Genomic DNA, 18,632 nt, shown 5'->3' with positions numbered 1-18,632 from the left:
TAAACAGGCGCAAATTATTCGCGACAGGCTGGTATGAGCTTTGAGCGGTCGTTTTCGTATTCTATTGCTGCAAGCGAAAGGCTTGATGATGCGGTCAACACGGCCTTTGCACCGAGTCTTCATCCGGTGTTGCCTGTTATATATATAGAGGCTTGCTTTGGCCGCCCTTCAGAATGTTATACGTTTTTGGGCAAAAAGGTTTCCCCGCAGCAATAGATGGTGATGCAAGTCTCGGTCTCTTCCCCGGGCCACGTGCATGGAGTCGAGAATTTCCGCCCAGGTCAAAGTGAAGCCACGTCATGGCGAGAGTCGGATACAGCGAGAATATACCTCAACGTATCCCGTTACAAAGCCAAGATACATATATACCTAGATACACAGAAGCCATGGCAGGCAGCCCACTGCGCTTATCAGACGAAAAGGCTGCAGGAGGTCAAGTTTTACATGTTACTGTTTCATCCAAACTACCGCAAGGGAGAGAGTCGCCAACTCTAGTCAGCTGGAGATGTCTGCCCAAGTCCCTGCCCCGACCAAGGGTCGAAAAATCGAAACATGACTCAACAGATGTGTCCTGCAGCAAGAGTGAATGTCTACACAGATACTCGTCACTTCAACACCTGACAGCTAGGCAAAAGATGCCGGCCTTCGCGAGTCATCGGGTGTGGAGTGAGATTTCCAAGAAAAAGAGAGGGCGGTGATTCAGTGACCTTGCACGCATCTGTTATTCTTAGGATACATGGAACGGGGGGGGAATATCCATCGTGATATGCTAATTGAAATGCGCCCGCGAGTCCTCCATGGGAATTGCTAAAAGTGAAGCCAGCCCCACGATTAACGAGCACCCTCGACAAAGGGGAATATGGCTGTAGCTGTAGCTGTAGCTGTAGCTGTCGCTGTCGCTCGCTCTGTTCAGTTTTGTTTCCTTGCACTCATCACGTCATGCGTTTATACGGAAGGGTATCTGATGAGATTGTTTTCATCTCCCGCACTCAAGAGTTCCTTTCTTTTGTTCATATTTTTTTGCATTTTTCTTTCTTTCTTTTTTCTGTCGCCGACCGATCTAGTCAATAGTCATGCGGCTCGGCATCTGAGGTTTGACATCGTGAAGGTTGATGGACGTCGCGTCGGGTTTTTCTTCGGCCTTTCGGGATGGTAGCAGATGCGTCTTGAGGCCACTGTTGAAGTTGTTCATGCATATAATGGCGTTTGCAATAGTGAGAATGATCAATAGGATCGTGATGACGGCAAAGGCAGTCAGGGACCGGCGAACCGCAAAATATGAAGACGCATGACTGGGTTGATAGATGCGCACGAGCTTGAAGATGAAGTAGCTCAAGCCGCCGAGGTACACAACAATGACGCACATCATGCCCGGCTTGTTTTCCCTCCGAGTAAAAAAGGCAGCAGCAAGTAGAATGATGATGGTGATTGGAATCGTGGCGATTGTCAGGGCGAATTCAGGGTCCGATTTCTGCGCGACGACGACCACAAACTGGATGATGAAGCCTACGAAGAAGAAGAAATCAAACTTCAAAAGGGCGATGAAGACCTGCGGAGCCAGGGATTAGCAGGGTTGCGGCTGAGCGCGAGGACTTGTGGTTCACCATGCGAGGACCCGAGGGGGTGACGTGCCTGGTAATGAAGAAATCGCTTCTTCATGCGGTAATCAGCGCCGATGGTTTTTAGGATATCCCAGGCGAATTCTTGGTATAGTTTCCACGAGATGAACATCATGATGATTGTCGCGAGAGCAATGATGGCGGGAGTGGCAATTAGAAACGCCTTGACATTGGACCACAATATCTGGGACGAGATTTCTGCTTGCAGCGCATGGTGGTCATCCAGTACGCCGATGGCCACCCGAATCTGGTCGACTTGGATAGCGGTGTAAACGAGAAGAGCCAAGTTTGCGATGCAGACGCCAATCACCTGGATGGTGTTCTTCAGTCGTAGGGCATCCCAGACAACGACGAGCTCGTAGAGGAAGCCAAAGATGAAGAGAGTCAGGAACGTAGGGATGGTTTTGTACTGAGACTGAACCTTGGGTATATCCACATAGTTGCCCAGGCTTGTCTGAAACTTGCCAAACACGTACGACTCAAAGGCCAGGCAGATTATGGCCTGAAGCGTCGTGACGGCCATGAAAGCAGCCGACCATTTCGTCATGAGAAATGCCCAGGAGTCGTGTCGGATGCTGTTGGACGGGGCAGAAGGTGCTAGGCCCTGCCGGCCGGCGTATCCTTGGTCGAAATGATTCAAGTTTTCATTTTCGGCGTAGGTGGGTTGGCCATAGCCAGGCCGAGCATACTCGGCGGCGGAATAGACTGGTTGGGGATAAGCTTGGCCATAGTCTTGCGTGTACTCGCTGTTCCGTCCACCGTAGGATGAGGACTGGCTGTGATGCGGACTGTACTGAGGGGTTTGTTGAGAAAAGCCTGGATCAGCACCCAGCAAGGATTTGCGAGATGCTTGCCTAGCCACGATGGGCATCTGATAGACTCCAGCCGGGAGCCAGGCGGACTGTCGATGGGAGTGGACAGCTGGGGCAACGGTACCCAACGAGCCAGCAGAGGTGCTGCTCCTGCGGACGGAGGGGGGGGGGGGGTATTTCTTGCTCGGAAGCCGGAGAGTATTTCTTGCTCGGAAACCGGGGAGTTGGCTCTGAGGTTTTTTTTTTAAAAAAAAAAAAAAATTTAAAAAAAAAATAAATAAAATAAAATAAAATAAAAAGAGAGAGAGAGAGAGAGAGACTCGGTGGAAGCTGAGCGAGCGAGACGGAGAATTGGGCGGTGAGGTAAGCTAGAGGCTGGAGAGTCGACAGCGGGCGTGGACGATGACCATAACGAAGATGCGCTCCGTTAGGCGCCAGGCAGGAGGAACTGGTTAAAGATGATGGAAGAGGTGAATCCTTGATTTAACGAGAGACTGGGGGCTGAGGATGGCAGGACGGAGGACGTCCACTCGGTAGGGTAGGGACTCGGGAGGACAGGGAGGGTCGATGATTGTAGGGGTTAGAGGGGTTAGAGGGATGAGGATGAGGCTTGGACCAGACACAAGGCAGACCAGACGCAAGCTGACAATGGCTGACAATGGCTGGTACCCAACAGCAGGCAAACAACATAACAAGCATGTGGTCGGTCAATTTGATTTGAATTTTTGCAAATTTTGTTACAGGTCAACAAGGTACCAGACAGTACTGCGTGGTCCGGGTCACTGGTACAGTGGTACAGGACCTACCTAGAGGTAGGTACCTTATGCTGGTACCAGCTTTGGCCAGGCGGCAGCGAAGCGCGTCAAGTGTACTGACTTGGCTGGAATAAGGGAGCCGGGGAGTCGGGACCAAGCAGCACAGACCAGACAGGTGCTCCGTACGCAGGCGGCAGAGCACAGCACAGCCCAGGCCAGTGAGCCCCCGCAGCCCACTGCAGCTGACCCAGCCCACAGCTAATTGACCCCAGCTCGTGCAGCCCACCAGCACTATCCCCAGCCCGCAGCACATCGCGGTCAATCAACCATGTCCAGCATCAATCAACCTCCACTCGCGAACTGACCTCAATCCCTGGATGATGCGATGCGTTCATCGTAGCACGACACTATGCTTTCCCTTGTACGGAGTACCGCAGTGATAAATGCAGGAGAGCATCATGAACTTTACCGATGCCGTAGGATGCATGTACCATCGCATCAACACATACTGTACCACATGCAGTTTTGTTCAAGATGCTTCACCCGCTGCGACAACGCCGCGGCAACGCAACTGTCTAGGACAATGAATCACGTCCCGTGGCCATGCCAGCTTTGATTTTCCCTCATTCATTCTTTCTTTCTTGCTTCTTTGGGTTCTTATTTTTTTCTTTCTTTTTTTTTTTCTTCTTTTTTTTTTTGGCGCGGAACACTTCTCAGTCCTGGCACCAAGCGCAACTGCTTCGCTGTTCATTGGACATGCAGAGTCGTCAGTTGACGGCTACAGTGACTTGTCCCCGCTAGCCCAGGTCCCAAGGCGCCTGTGGAGGCCTGAGCTGCTGAGCCAAGGCGGCCCCCGACCTTGTAGTCGACGGCTGACTGCACACACTTCATCCCCTCTCTTTACTGCGAATCACGCACGCATCGCCGCCCGTTCATTCCTCGCTTCCAACCTTATCCTCCTTCCCCTTGCCCTTTGCGCCGCGGAACAGCAGCCTCTTTCCGTCTCCCCGTCTTTGTTCCTCTTGGCTTTGCAGTAGCCTTCGTGCAAGCCCGCCGCTAAAACCTGCAGCCTCGATAATCCCGTCGACGCACGGCTCCGGCTCCGGCTCCGGCTCCGGCTCCGGCTCCGCAAGCCATGGAGCCGTCATCGGCTTTTGCCAACTACCCAGAAGCCATAGAGGGCCCGGAGACCGCATACCTTGCTCCTCCGGCGGAGAATCCCGTCTTTCGAGGGTACGCTCTCGTCGCTGCCAGTGCTCTGTATGTGTACAGCTGGAGAATGCAACCCCCTTTCAGACCGTTTTCTGACACGCGTGTTTCGCGGACTCGGACCCCCCCCCCACAGAGTGTCGCGATCAGGGTTTCTCCAGAAACTCCTCTGGAATAATGCCGGATTCGGAAAGATTAGGGACTTGCCGGTGTTGCACGACATTCCCTCCACCTTTGATGTAAGAAGACGTCTCCTACCGAGCCAGACCGACCAGATGGGAACCGTCAAAACGGCCCTCTTGTCCGGACGGTCATCAAGTCGTGCCCTTGCAAAGTTGCCCAAGGCTCTGATACGGAACAGCCATGTGTTACTCCTCTCGGCCAGAATGGCCCGATGGTGGACTTTGAGCCAGCCATGCTAGCTGCCAGTCACGTCGACCCCAAAGCCAAGCACTACTCCGTCAAGGACTATCACGCACTCTACCAACGTGGAGACGCCACACCGCTCCAGGTCATCAAGGCCCTTCTTCCGCTCACCAAGCCAGGCGAGGCCGAGAAAGGCGAGTACGAGGATGCTTGGGCGGATAACCACGGCAACGACGAGTTGGTCTTGCAGGCTGCCAGAGCTTCGACGGCGCGGTGGGCCAGTGGAAAGCCTCTCGGCCTCCTGGACGGCGTGCCGATCGGGGTCAAGGACGATGTTGACGTCGAGGGCTACGTCAATCACAACGGTATGAAGTACAACGCAGACTCTCCCTTTTTCAAGAGGCAGGACAAGTCGGCCTGGTGTGTCAAGATGCTCCAGGACGCTGGAGCCGTGGTTCTCGGCAAGAACCGCATGCACGAGCTCGGATCAGGTGAGAGTTCCCTTGGCTTGTCCACCCGGCGCCAAGTCGGCCAATGTTTCCAGAGAGGAACGGGGGATTGCTGATACGGAGCGTTTCGCGTCAAAGACACCTGCGGCTTAAATGTACGTCCGAGCATTCTCCACGTCCCACGTCTCCTTCTTCTTCTCCCGACTAACGCGCAGGCAACGCCGCCCAAGGTCGCGCAAGGCACGCCCACAAACCAAATGAACCGTGAATACTACCCCGGCGGCTCCTCGTCCGGTCCTGCGTCAGCCGTGTGCGCCGGCATCGTCCCCATCACCGTCGCCACGGACGCCGGGGGCAGCATCCGCATCCCCGCCAGCTTCAACGGCGTCTACGGCCTCAAGCCGTCCCATCACCGCACCGGCTACATGGGCAGCTCCATGTGCGTCACGGGGCCCGTGGCGGCCAACGCCGCCGACCTGACGATTGCCTACCGCGTCATGTCGCAGCCCAACCCCGAGGACGGGGTCCAGAGGGCGTTTGCGCGCTCGGTGCCTCCCGGCCCCTCCGCCAAGCGCGTGATGGGCGTCTACCGCGAGTGGTGGGATGCCGCCGACGCTCAGGTGGCCGCCCTTTGCGGCAACGCCCTGGACCACTTTGCCAAGGAGCGCGGCTACCAGGTCGTCGACATCTCCCTCCCCCACGTGGCCGACGCCCAGCTCTCTCACGGCGTCATCTGCCTCACCGAGATGGCAGAGGCTGCTCGGCGCAGGACCGTCGACCCTGCGAACTGGCTCTCCCTCGTGGGACACGCCAACCGGCTCGTCATGTCGGTGGGCACGCAAACGCCAGCCGCCGACTTCCTCAAGGTCAACAGCATGCGCACGCTGCTGATGCGCCACCTCGCCTTTCTGTTCCGCAAACACCCGGGGCTGCTCATCATGTCGCCCACCAGCCCCCTGGCCGGATGGCCCAAGGCTCCTGGCGACGAGGCGCGCGGCATGAGCGACGCCAACGCGAGCATCAGGAACATGATGTACATTTTCCTGGCCAACATGACAGGGACCCCGTCGGTGTCCGTGCCTGTCGGATACGCGACTCCGAAGCGCGGACAGGGCACAGTTCCGGTCGGACTGCTGGCGACCGGGGAATGGGGAAGCGAGGAGCAGCTCCTGGCTTTCGCCGGCGAGGCAGAAGAGTATCTGCACACGAGATACGAGGAGGGTCGCCGCCGGCCTGATGCGTGGCTCGACGTCATGGCCCTGGTCAGAGGCGACGGAGCCCAAGGCGGCGGACCTGAAGACCAGTGATGCTTGTAAATACTTTGTCTTGACTTCCGTCTTGAAATACATCTTATTTACTCTCTCTACTTGCCCTCTTCATTTTCTTTGCCCCCCCCCTCCCCCCTCTCGCATTTTGATATTTTGCTCTCGCCGCCGATGCCCACATTGCGTGCCTCTGAGCAAATGATGGGACTGCGCAAGTACAACGCACCCCTTGCGTCTTTGGTCGTCCTCACGTCCTGATTCATTGGGAAGCTCTCGGTGTCTTTCTCATGCATACCATGCTCGAATCGTAATATGCTTCTAAGAGGCAAGCATGCATATTGCTCTGCTCTGTTCAGCAGGCCACTGAGGGCAACACCAACGCCAATTCGCACCCGATTCAACATCATGTGGCATTCAACTCCGGTTACGTCTTCAAATCATAAATGGCCGGCGTATGTATGGGGCAGCTGATTTGCAGAAACAACAAACAACCCTTTTGTGGCCGATGGAGACGCCCGGCTAGTGTCGGAATCTGTTCATGTACATGGCAGAGATGATGAAGATGTACAGGACAATTTAATCATGAGAATCTGTCGAGGTTTTTTTTTTTTTCCCACACTTGCAAGGGAGAGCCGTCAACGGACGTCGTACAGTAGCAACCGCCAAAAGAAGGTGTGCTGTTCCTGCAAATGCGTGGAGTGGAATGAGGAACCCTTTGACGATCAACGTCGAGCAGCGCTTTTATTATCCCTCCAGGATTGCGGTGTGCGCACGCGCAACACGACCCTTAACAATCACTGCCTTGCACATGCACATGCACATGCCCGTCTCCTCTCTCCTTTCTCCTTGGATCCTCAACCGAGAAACTTGGCAGCCATTCCAGCCAATCCACCCTGTGAGCCGGCCTGACTCTTGAAATACATCTTCATGGCCATTTCAGCGGCTTGCTGCACAACATTCTCCTTGCTGGCGCCGTCGGCGACCTTGCCCTGGGCAGCCTTTGAGTCGAACAGCTATTCAAGTAAGTCAAGGCTGACCGCAATGGAGCTTCCCTCGGTCTGTGCATGCATGTAAAAAGGTAAACTCACCTTGGTGGCTTCGGACATGGCCATGGCCAAGAAGGCGGCCTGTCCGGTTTGAGAGCTGGCGCTGTTTTCGGACTGCGTGAATTTCTTGAGAGCTTGCATGGCCGCTGCAGTTCCCAGCGTGCTGGAGTCCCCCTTGCCGTTGTTTTGGTACGCGTGCTGATGCTGCTTGACGGCATCTGGGAGACAGAATGAAGGGGAAACCCCGGGGGTTAGCACCAGCCTCTCTGTTCCTCGCTCTCTCGCGTTTGGCCAGACCCGTACGCCGAGCATGCCGCGTGGGCGCAGTTCAGTGTGAAGGGCAAAATACGCTACCTTGTTCATCAATGTCCTCGTTTTGGATTTTTTCCTGCTTGTTGCCGAGGGCTCCCATGATGTTGGAGAACAAGTCGCTGCTACCCGTGTTGCCGGCCATGCCAGCGGCCTGCTGCTGGGCCATCTTCAGAACGTCGTCTTGAAAACCGCCGCCGCCGGCTTTACTCACGAGCTCAGGTATCAGCTGGGAGACTCGGCACCATGGGGGGGGGGAAAGGGTATGCGGAAGGCGCGGCTCTACTCACTGTTTGATTGCTCTGTGAGGGACCAGATTCGGGTGTTGGTTAGCCTCGACGCCAAGATGGTCGGGAAGCAGTCCGCGACACAGCAAAGCCACGCAGTGCCTTGCCTTGCCTTGCCTTGCCTTGCCCTGCCTCGCCCTGTCCATCGTCCATTTCCGGTGCCTTGGCCCTCGGCTTGCTTTGGCAGCAGCTCGCTGGGCTGGGCAGCGTCTGGTAGCTCCTGCTCATCCAAGATCCGGAGACAGCTTCGGGCCATACAACGTGCGTGGCTAAGCCTTGAAGGGGGAATATAGAGTTCTCAAGGCGGACATGGGCAGAGAGAAGCAATGGCACTCGGACAGCTCACCTTGGGCTTGATGCTGCGCCTGACTTTGCCCGGACAGCTGCTGCTGGAGCACGCCCTTGCTTATGTTGATGATGGAGTCCATGACGAATGACGACGACGACGACGACGACGACGACGGCGTCTCAATCGGTGAATGACGAAAGAGGAGCTGTTGAAAAAAAAAAAAAGACTCGGGATCTCAACCATAAACTTGGGGAAGAAGCGCAAGTCAAGTGAGGAGAAGGGGTAGACGGTCGCCGCCCTCGGCACGCCGGTGCCTTATTTATCGAATTGACCATATGACATGACCCCTCGGGTCGGTCGACTACTCCATCCGCACTTGCAGTAGCCCCAGCCGTCTGCTGTCTTGTCTGCTGGGAGCCAAGGGAGGGAAAAGCGACCCAGTGCCAGTTTCTTGGGCGCGCTGTGCCCCTCCTCCGCCTTTGGCTGGCCGCTTGGGGATCCTCGGCGATGACGCACGAAAGGTGCGGGGTTCGACCTGGGGTGGTCCCGCCAGCTCAGCTCCAGCCTCCGAGGGAAGGCGCGACGCAGTCAACCACATGCGTTGCATGCATTGATGCATGCATTTTGATAGGTGCGCCAGTATGTCTGGCGTTCCGTGACGGGCCGCGCCAACTGGCTGGGAGATTGGTTGACCTCGACTGAAGGAACAACCCTGGCCAGGGGCGGAATATCAGGTACATGTTTGGATGGGTTGGGTTCCTACTCCGTATACTTGGCGTGTTTGCTGATTACATGGTACGCTCCATAATGCGTTCCATCATGCAACGCTCCCATCATGCAACGCTCCATCTTGCAACCTATCCGGTCTGGAAGGGCGGTTTATCAATGACAGCCCCGTGAGAACTCGCTCGCATGGACTCGAGTTTGCTCGTTTCTGTTTTCCTCCTCCCACACAAAGACCACAAAAACGTCCGTGGGTCGAGAGGGGTTGCTTGCTTCTCGTTGATTTCTCATTTAGTGATCCTACATTATCAATCCGACATCGTGCAACGGCATTACACATAAGTACCCTAGACAAAAAGCAAAAAAAAAAAAAAGAATTGCACCACGCGCCGCATCTGGAGGTAGCCAATTTTCCACCCCCACGGACCCCCGGGTATTTTGCAGTCTCATCACACAAACTGTCCCAAAAGCTCCAGCAAAGCAAAGCAGGGTCGAGGAGGAAGTGAGAGCGAGTAGCACGGTTGATACAAAAAAAAAAAAAAAAAAAAAAGGGTGGAGAGGGGGGCCACCTGCGCACCATATGCAGTCGTAGAATGCCCCCGGTAAGTCAGTTGTTGGAAGCGGGAGGCCATTGCCACCGCGTTGCCCAATATTTTGCGCAATCTCGCCTTCTCCAAAGGAGATTCAAGATGGGATATTTTTCTTGAAGCGCTGAATTGCAAAGCATCGTGCCTTTGAGCCCCACTCCGGCCCAAATCGTACGGCCAGTGCAGCTGCGCCATGGTGTCGGCTACTTTGGGCTCAGGTCGGGAATTTCCTCGCTGCAAGTTGCCGTGTCTCGCTAACCCATCGTCTTATCTACCAGCGTCGTCGGTCTTTGTGAAGTAATGTTGCGTTTCTTCTCCTTCTTGGCCCATCGAAGGCCGCAGGCGTTGCAGAGTGTTTTGGGTCCGTTTGGTCCCTTTCGCCATTCGGGGGAGTCGAGAGTGCCTGCAACCAGTCAGTCGCTGGGCACCAACCGCAAACGCCCACCTGTTGTGGTCAGAGTCGAGAGCAAGACCTACCGCAATCTGTGCAGACATATTCCTCTGCCATCTTCAACTTCTTCTTCTTGTCGCCCGCTCTCGTATCTCGATCGATGGGAATGGCGATGCCGGCGTCGCCTTTGATCAGTGTAGGGCTACTACCGCCGGTGGTGATGCCCCTGCTGCGCTCCCCTTCCAAGTATCTCAGGCCCGTCAGCATCTCGATCGTGTCCGCATGCGTGTTCCCTTCGTAGCGAGCCATCTTGTCGCCCAGCGAGTCGGATCGTCGAGCCACAGTGCCTTCAAGGTTCTCCCTGGTCAAGAGCGAGTTTCTCCTTTCTGCCTGCAAATCACCGGCCGAGGTGTTGCCTCGGAAAAACAACGGTGTCGCCGCCGACGACGCCCCTGTAGCCTCGGATGGCGTTAGATCCGAGCGGCCTTCTTGGTTTTGCATCCACTGCCGGCTGGATTCCTCCGTCTCGACCTCCTCTTCTCGCCGCAACTCGGCGATTCGCCGTCGGAGTCGCTCGTTCTCCATCTTGTGTTCCAAGAATGAGTCGAGAAGTCCGGCGTTCTTTGTAGGGTAAGATCTTGACATCATGAAGACTGCCTGACAGAAGGGTGACTGGTTGTTGGGGTTTGGGGCAAATCTCGCCGCTGCGATGTGGGCATGTCCGACCGTCTCGAAGACCGCATAGGTGCCGTCCTTGACCCTGAATCTGTAGAAAAGCCGAAGGGGGTTGCCAGAGGCTATTGATTCGTTGAGCTCGGAAACGAAAACGCCCTGGTCGTCAGGATGAATGAGGTCCTTTAAGAAGACGTCATGTAATTCTTCGGCTGCGTAGCCCGAAATGCTGAGGACGCTGTTGGAAGCATACTTGATTCGACCGTTGGCATCGAGTATGTGTAGGAAGTCCTTGAGTTCTTCCACTACTTTGGCGGGCCAGTTTCTCCTCTTCGTAAAATCGGTCACTGTGCTGGTGGAACTGTTTGCGATGCCCCCACTCCCTATCAAGCTCATCTGGGCGAAAGATCCGGGAGGAAGGGGGCCTCCACCAGGCGCGTTCTCGGCAGTTGTCTTCAGAGAGTTGTCTTGCGATCGTGCCGTGGAAGGACCTGGGGTGTCGGGGCTGTTGCCCATGGACATGTCGCCACTTCCATTGGTGGGCATTGAGTCGGACAAGGGTAGGGCCTGTCGGCCGTCTCCCACGTCCATGTTCATGGGTACATCTCCATCGTCGAAGAAGGCCATAAGATCAAAGCTATCATGTCCGCCAGCGGGAAACTGCAAGCTCGACATATGGGATGAGGACTGGTCAGCACGGGAGCCGCCAGCTAGAAAGCAAGGTCCTTTATGAGGAAAGAAGTCAATTGAGTTTGTCGCTCACATGAGGGTTCTGCGCATCTGGAAAAGCATTCAACGCGAAAGGCGCATAGCCGTAAAAGTTGCCGGAGTGCGGCGGCTGCGGCTGCGGCTGCGGCTGCGGCGGCGGTGGTGGTGGCGGCCCGTGAGACATGATGGGGTTGGATTGCTAACAGGCGGCTCAAATGAACTGCATCTGGTGAGGTTTGGCTCCCGATTTCAGAACCGTGGCGGTAGCATATGGCAACAGCATAGCGGGCAAGCGCCTGGACTCGGGGGAACTGCAGCGATAGCAGCTGAAGAAGACGTTGGTCAGAGCGAGCGCAACGCGGCGAGCTGAAAGGAGGCGGCTCGGGGCGAAGGCCGAAGCGGCAAAAGAGGGGCTTGGCGAATGGCCGCAGTGACAAAAAGGCAAAACGGAGAGGGAGGCGGAGACGGCAATGGTGCTGGTGCTGGTGCTGGTGCTGGTGCTGGTGCTGGTGCTGGTGCTGGTGCTGGTGCTGGTGCTGACGATGGCGATGGCGATGGCGATGGGCGATGGGCGATGGCGATGGTGTTGGCAACGGCAATGGTGATGGCGACGGCGGCGGCGGCGGCGGCGATGGACAAAGAAAAAGACAATGTAAAATGAAAGAGAGCAAAAGACAGCACTGCCAGGGAGGATGCGAAGTGATAAGACGAGTGGCATAGTCGGCACGGAGCGAGAAGCATGAAATGCTTGACGACGAGTCGAAGAGCTAACCCGAATGTGCTGGTTTGGTTGGTCGGTCACTTGGGGGTGCCTTGCGGCCACGGCCTTAGCCTCTGTTCTCCGACCCAGGTATTGACGTTAGGTAGGTACCTACCTCCTACCAGGCCACTCCAACGCATACCGGGCCAAAGGTACCCGGGAAGGTAGCGACTACCTACCTCCCAAGGCAGGTGTACCCCGGGTGCCTCCTATCAGGGGTGGGCCTCCCTGTGCGGACGTTTTGCTCCGGGAGAACTTTTCTGTTTCTGCCAGGCACGGAGGGAGTACGCGGTACTTCCGGGTTACTCCGCGCAGACCGTCGGCTAGCGCAGAACGGGGTAGACAGTTGACAGTTGAACAATCCGGTACGGAGTTACCAGACACATACAAGACACATACAAGACACATACCTCGTCCTGACTCCGGGCCACTGGGCACACCTACACGCTGTTTCAATGACTTGCATGCGCGAGGTCGGTCGGGGATGGCTTTTGCGCCACAGAGCTTGCCCATAAGCGCCGCAATCCCCTCCCCGGATTGTATTTTTGAGATTGGGATTGGGATTGGGTTTGTTTTTGTTTTCGTATGGTTTTTGTTTTTTTGTGACGCAGCCGAAAAAAAGAAAAATCTACGGAGGATCTGTGATTGTCTCTGCGGAGAGGACTGCGATCTTCCTTACAGAAATGGAGACCCAAGCGCTTGAGGGAAAGATACGGCCGGTGCGGTGCCTGTGGTGGAACGGGACACACACATTGGGTCTTCAGGCCATAGACATGGCCAAAAGCAGAGGCAGGTAAGGAGGTACATAGGTAGGTCGGTCCCGGTCAGGTCGCCCCCCCCCCCCCCCTCTCCCTTCCAACCCCCCTCCCTTCTCCGTACTGGCAACACGGCTGGGATTAACCGGAACACCTGAAAGCCGCCATGCCACATGATGTTCCAGCGCGCTCTCTGCAAAAGAGGTGGTAGGTAGATATGGACCTGCGTCCTTGACCCATCATGAGTCTGGTCTGGTACTGGTAGTATCTGGATTTTGCAGGGGCTCTCGCAAAACGCCAATTGCGTCTGATTGAACAAGCTTGATTTTTGCGATGCTGCCAATCATGGGGAAAGGAAACAAAGCCCATGTTACGAACCCGGACGGACGAGACTGGGGCTTGGGCGAATTCCCACCGTCGCTAGGGCTTGTCATCACGCTTGTGCTCTGAAACGGACTAGGGATAGCTAACCGCCCCCACCACGACCCAGTTTTCGCACCGTGCAAATCCTCCTCCATACCGGTACCTATTACCTGGTAACCAAGTACCTGAGGTGTGAGCCTGATGAGGACGGATACTGAACTGATTGGAGACGTGGACTTTTCAGGTTACAAGCCAGGCACCAGCCACCATCACCTGCCTGGTAGGTACCTAGGTAGGTACCTAGGTAGGTAGGTAGGATAGAGGAGTCAAAATAACAAGTCACAATGAATGTGGCTATACTACCGAGGTACACACCTCGTACGACATGACGTATATCTTCTAATTGTGATGAAGAGAGGGGGCTTGAGGTCAAGGGCGGCGAGATTTTTCAGTGGCGCCCAGAGACAAATCACACACACCTTGGCCGAAGGCGGAGGGAGGGGAGGGGAGGGGAGGGGGAAAAAGAAGCTGGTCAAGTCGAGCTCGGTACTCGGTACTCCGCAATAGCAGGTCAGATCAAAATTGGGTAATTTATCCCGCCCGGTTACATTAGGTAGTCACAGCAGGTCTGGGGGGCGCGATTGAGTGTGAAATGATGTGAATGTGGAAATGAGGGAAGAAAAAAAGTGACTCGAACACGATTCAGCTCGATGGATGCCTGCCGCCGCCAAGAGCCAAGAGGCTGGATCAAATGTTTGGCATAGGCGCGCTTATGTGTTGATATTGCTCATATGTGGCAAATTGTTAGGAATACTTACTCCTTAAATCGCATTATCGCATATATGTGCACGGTACGGATATCACGTGGACACGCATTCCCCCCCCCACACCCCAGGCCGCATCTTGACGCGCGCAATTCGGCTTTGGTTTAACCGAGCCACGCGCCATCCTACCTGGAAGGGCCATAGGTAGGTATGTAGCTTGTACTCGTACCGCCTGCCAGGTAGGTACCTAAGGAGGTATCTTGCTCTCTCAACATCTACTCGTGACCTACCTTCCAGTACAAGGCAGGTACCTGCTCAGGTGTTCTGCGGACGGCCAACTAAAGTTTGGAGCAACGCCAAAACTTGCTGCTCATCAAACACATGCGTCACACCAAACACAATGTCGAGAATAGACAAACTATCCATTTCGGGGGTTCGTTCATTTAGTCCCTCAGTGCGCGAGGCCATCCAATTCAACACTCCGTTGACACTCATCGTGGGTTACAATGGGTCCGGAAAGACGACAATCATCGAATGTCTCAAGTATGCCACCACTGGGGAACTGCCGCCGAATAGCAAGGGTGGCGCCTTTATTCACGATCCCAAGGTGAGGGATACACTGCTCCCACGGGCTTTCCTCGTCATCCGCGCTCACAACTCGCAGCTATGTGGAGAAAAGGAGGTCCTGGCGCAAGTGAAGCTCCAGTTCCGCTCCATCAACGACCGCCAGCATGTTGCCACCCGCAGCTTGCAGCTGACTGTCAAGAAAGCCACGCGGTCTCAGAAGACGCTCGACTGCTCGCTGGTCGTTGTGAACAATGGCGAGAGAACCACGACCTCGACGAGACAGGCGCAACTCGACGAGATGATTCCCGAACGACTCGGTGTTTCCCCCGCCATCTTGGATGCAGTCATATTCTGCCACCAGGACGAATCGCTGTGGCCGCTCAGCGAGCCGGCAGCTCTGAAGAAGCGGTTTGACGAAATATTCGAGGCCTTGAAGTATACCAAAGCCATTGATAACCTCAAGGTCCTCCGCAAAAAGCATGTTGAAGAGCTGGGCAAGCTGCAGAACGACGAGGCGCACAACAAAGTCAACAAAGACCGCGGCCAGAGAGCTGAGAAGCGAATGGTGGGTTTGCAGGGCGAAATTGAGCAAGCTCGGGAAAGGTGTGAAGCCCTTTCATCCCAGATGCAGGATACTCAGGATCAAGCTCGTCAAAAACATGAGCAAGCGAACAGCTTCCTCCAAATCGTCCAGAACCTTCAGAATAAGCGAGAACAGCTAGAATACCGTCGGGATGCTGTGAACGAGTTGAAACAAACTTTCGATGAGCTTCCGGGGGACGACGAGGCGCTGGAAAGTGCCTTGGAGCAGTACGAGCACAGCATGGAGCGTTACCGCCTGGAAGCCGAGCAGAACAAGAGCCAGTACAACGCCTTGCAACAGCAACTGTCCCTCTCACGCAAACAATTATCCACCAAGCTGTCGGAGCAGGGCAAGCATCAGTCTGACAAGGAAAAATACGAACGTCAACTCACGGCGCGTATGGAAATGATACAGGAAGCCGCGACCGCCTCTGGCTTCCGCGGTTACGACGGCAGTCTAAATGAGGTGCAAGTCAAGTCGTTCAATGAAAAGGTTCAAAAGCTTCTCGCCGAGAAGAAGCGGGATCTTGAGCGCTTGCAGAAAGAAAACACCGTCGAGCTGGACAAGGCAACCGCTGTCATAACCGAGCTGGAGGGGCAAAAGGCTGCGCGAACGCAAGACCGCGTGTCAGCCAAACAGCGCATCGGAGCCATTGACAAGCGCACGGCTCACCTCCAGAACGATGCGAGCTTGATCGATGTCGACGAGGGCGCCAGAGCCATTCTCGACGAGCAACTTGAAGAGGTTGGTGCGAGGCTTGACAAATCGCAGAAAGAACTGGAAAAGGCTAGTTGGGACCAGCAAATATCCGAGGAGAATGATAAGCTTTGGCACTTCGAGAAAGAGAACGAGAAACTGGGCCAAGAGCTTGTTGAATGTACCCGCCTAGCTTCCGAGAGGGCGCAGCTCGACCTGAGGAAGAAGGAGGTCGCCGAAAGGAAGAGGAAGCTTGACACTCTGACTACCATGTGGAAGCCAAAGCTTTCTGCTACCGTGGGCGATGACTGGGACCTCGGCACGCTAGACTCCCAGTTCCAAGCGGCGGTGAAACAACAAAACAAGTCACTTCAAGAAGCTCGCCGGATCCTGGATCAGACCAGAAACAAGCAACAAAAAGTGGCATTCAGGCTCAAAAACGCAAAGGACTCTGGGGAGCTCAAGACTCTGGAGGCCGAAAAGTGCAAACAGCAAGTTCTGGACGCTCTTCGGGAGGTTCGAGAGGGCGCGAGCATCGACGACTACACCGACGAGGTTGCTTCCGTCGAACAGCAAGTTGAAGACCTGCGCAATGAGCTGAGTCTCTTCGACGCACTGGTCGATTATTACAGCAAGTGCAAGCGGATCCTCGAGTCCAAAAGAAAGTGTCTGCTATGCGAACGCCACTTCGATGACGGCCAGAACGCCAGCCTGGAAAGGCTTGGTAACAAGATTGAAAAGAACCTCGATCCAAAGGGCAAGGTGGACGTGGAGAAAGACTTGAAGGACTCGGTGGCGACTCTGGAGAGTCTTCGTGCCGTTCGATCCTCTTACGATACGTTTGAAAGATTGACCGCGGAACTGCCCTCGATACGGGACGAGCAAAGGGCCACTGAAGGTGAGCATGACGGGCTCGATCGCCAGCTGGAAGAGCACGAGGCAAGGGTTTTTGGTGAGGAGGAGAGGTTACGGGACCTCGACGATCTCTCCAAGACAGTCGCGAGCATTTCTCAGCTGTTCAGGGATATAAAAGACTCGGAAGGACACGTGGATCGCATAATGTCACAGCAGATGTCTGGTGTTGTCACGCGAAGCGCCGACGAGATCCAGGAGCTCCAGGCCAGCATTGGCGAGAAGCTGAGAGGTCTCAAGGCGCGGCTGGCCAAGCTCACGGCAGACAGACAGCGCATGAAGGATCAGGTGACGAGTCTGGAGCTTGAAAGAAGCGAGCTGAGGAACAAGATTGGACACGTTGTCGGCCAGCTGGACAAGAAGCTGGATATTCAAAAGCAGATACAAGCCTTGAGGGACGAAATGAGCCATCAACGGGAGAGCATTCAGCGAGCTGACGAGGAGCTCGAGAGGATCGAAGCAGGCATCGTGGACGCTCGGTCAGCTCGAGACGAGACGCTTCGCGCCGGACGCGGCAGGGAGCAAGTGGTGGCGGACGAGCGGGACAGCATCGCCAACTCTGTCAGCGAAATCAGAATGCTGGACAGCGACATTCAGGATTACCTGGACCGGGGCGGGCCATCCAACCTGGCGTCGAACCAGCGCGACATTGCGGCGTTGGAAAGGTCGATTGGCGAGACGGAAAGGGACATGACGGACATTACGGTCCGGACGAACAAGCTGAAGCAGGAGATTGACAGCGGGGATCGCAAGAAGAAGAACATTGGCGACAACCTCAACTACCGGAAGCACCTGAGGCAGCTGGAGGTGCTGCGGAGGGACATTGGCGACCTGGAGGACCGCAACGCCCGCGAGGACTACGAGCGGCTGCAGGGCGAGGCTCGGTCGCTGGAGAACCAGTCGAGCCGGCTGCTCGCCGAGCGGGGCTCGGTCATGGGCGCGATGAAGACCAAGGACGAGGAGCTGGGCAGGCTGCTGCAGGAGTGGGAGATGGACTACAAGGACGCCAGGCACAAGTACCGCGAGTCGCACATCCGCGTCGAGACGACCAAGGCGGCCATCGAGGACCTGGCGCAGTGCGGCGCGGCCGTCGACCGGGCCGTCATGCAGTTCCACTCGGTGAAGATGGCCGAGGTCAACCGCATCGCCGGCGAGCTGTGGCAGTCGACGTACCAGGGGACCGACATCGACACCATCCTGATCCGCTCCGACAACGAGTCGTCGACGGGCAAGCGCAGCTACAACTACCGCCTGTGCATGGTCAAGCAGGACACGGAGATGGACATGCGCGGCCGCTGCTCGGCGGGCCAGAAGGTGCTCGCCAGCATCATCATCCGCCTGGCGCTGGCCGAGTCGTTTGGCGTCAACTGCGGCCTGATTGCGCTCGACGAGCCCACCACCAACCTGGACCGCGACAACATCAAGAGCCTGGCCGAGAGCCTGCACGCCATCATCAAGGCGCGCCAGGCGCAGAGCAACTTTCAGCTGATTGTGATTACGCACGACGAGGACTTTCTGCGCCACATGCGCTGCAGCGACTTTTGCGACAGCTTCTTCCGGGTGAAGCGGGACGAGAGGCAAAACAGCGTCATTATGAGGGAGAGCATCACCAAGATTTTCTGAAAAGCGCGCGGCGCGCGCGCGTGTTGACGAAGATTCCCTTGCCAAGGGGGGGGGGGGGGGGGATGTATTTTCGGACGGCGTTTTCCCTTTTTTTTTTTTTTTCTTTTCACCCTGTTGACGGC

At 55.8% G+C, this 18,632-nt stretch overlaps 5 protein-coding genes across 5 annotated transcripts; 2 read left to right on the top strand and 3 right to left on the bottom strand.

Annotated features, from left to right (window-relative positions):
- Positions 1–1,060: 1,060 nt before the first annotated feature.
- On the bottom strand, positions 1,061–2,490 carry UV8b_04186 (uncharacterized protein; the record flags this gene model as incomplete). Its single annotated transcript, XM_043141684.1, has 2 exons — positions 1,061–1,549; positions 1,633–2,490. The coding sequence occupies 2 exons, from the start codon at positions 2,488–2,490 to the stop codon at positions 1,061–1,063; spliced, it is 1,347 nt and encodes a 448-aa protein (XP_042997618.1).
- A 1,831-nt stretch (positions 2,491–4,321) lies between these two features.
- UV8b_04185 (uncharacterized protein) lies at positions 4,322–6,517 on the top strand (the record flags this gene model as incomplete). Its single annotated transcript, XM_043141683.1, has 5 exons — positions 4,322–4,446; positions 4,532–4,634; positions 4,757–5,252; positions 5,349–5,365; positions 5,441–6,517. 5 exons carry the CDS (start codon positions 4,322–4,324, stop codon positions 6,515–6,517), a joined length of 1,818 nt encoding a protein of 605 aa, XP_042997617.1.
- Positions 6,518–7,329: 812 nt separating this feature from the next.
- On the bottom strand, positions 7,330–8,545 carry UV8b_04184 (uncharacterized protein; the record flags this gene model as incomplete). Its single annotated transcript, XM_043141682.1, has 5 exons — positions 7,330–7,488; positions 7,564–7,739; positions 7,876–8,034; positions 8,121–8,132; positions 8,464–8,545. 5 exons carry the CDS (start codon positions 8,543–8,545, stop codon positions 7,330–7,332), a joined length of 588 nt encoding a protein of 195 aa, XP_042997616.1.
- Positions 8,546–9,970: 1,425 nt separating this feature from the next.
- UV8b_04183 (uncharacterized protein) lies at positions 9,971–11,671 on the bottom strand (the record flags this gene model as incomplete). The annotated part of the gene is made up of 3 exons (XM_043141681.1): positions 9,971–10,119; positions 10,194–11,439; positions 11,543–11,671. 3 exons carry the CDS (start codon positions 11,669–11,671, stop codon positions 9,971–9,973), a joined length of 1,524 nt encoding a protein of 507 aa, XP_042997615.1.
- A 2,858-nt stretch (positions 11,672–14,529) lies between these two features.
- UV8b_04182 (uncharacterized protein) lies at positions 14,530–18,510 on the top strand (the record flags this gene model as incomplete). The annotated part of the gene is made up of 2 exons (XM_043141680.1): positions 14,530–14,736; positions 14,794–18,510. 2 exons carry the CDS (start codon positions 14,530–14,532, stop codon positions 18,508–18,510), a joined length of 3,924 nt encoding a protein of 1,307 aa, XP_042997614.1.
- Positions 18,511–18,632: the final 122 nt, after the last annotated feature.

This window comes from Ustilaginoidea virens, chromosome 3 (genome assembly GCF_000687475.1).
Source record: "Ustilaginoidea virens chromosome 3, complete sequence".
Lineage (NCBI taxonomy): Eukaryota > Fungi > Ascomycota > Sordariomycetes > Hypocreales > Clavicipitaceae > Ustilaginoidea > Ustilaginoidea virens.
This window is presented reverse-complemented; position numbering and strand designations above follow the sequence as displayed.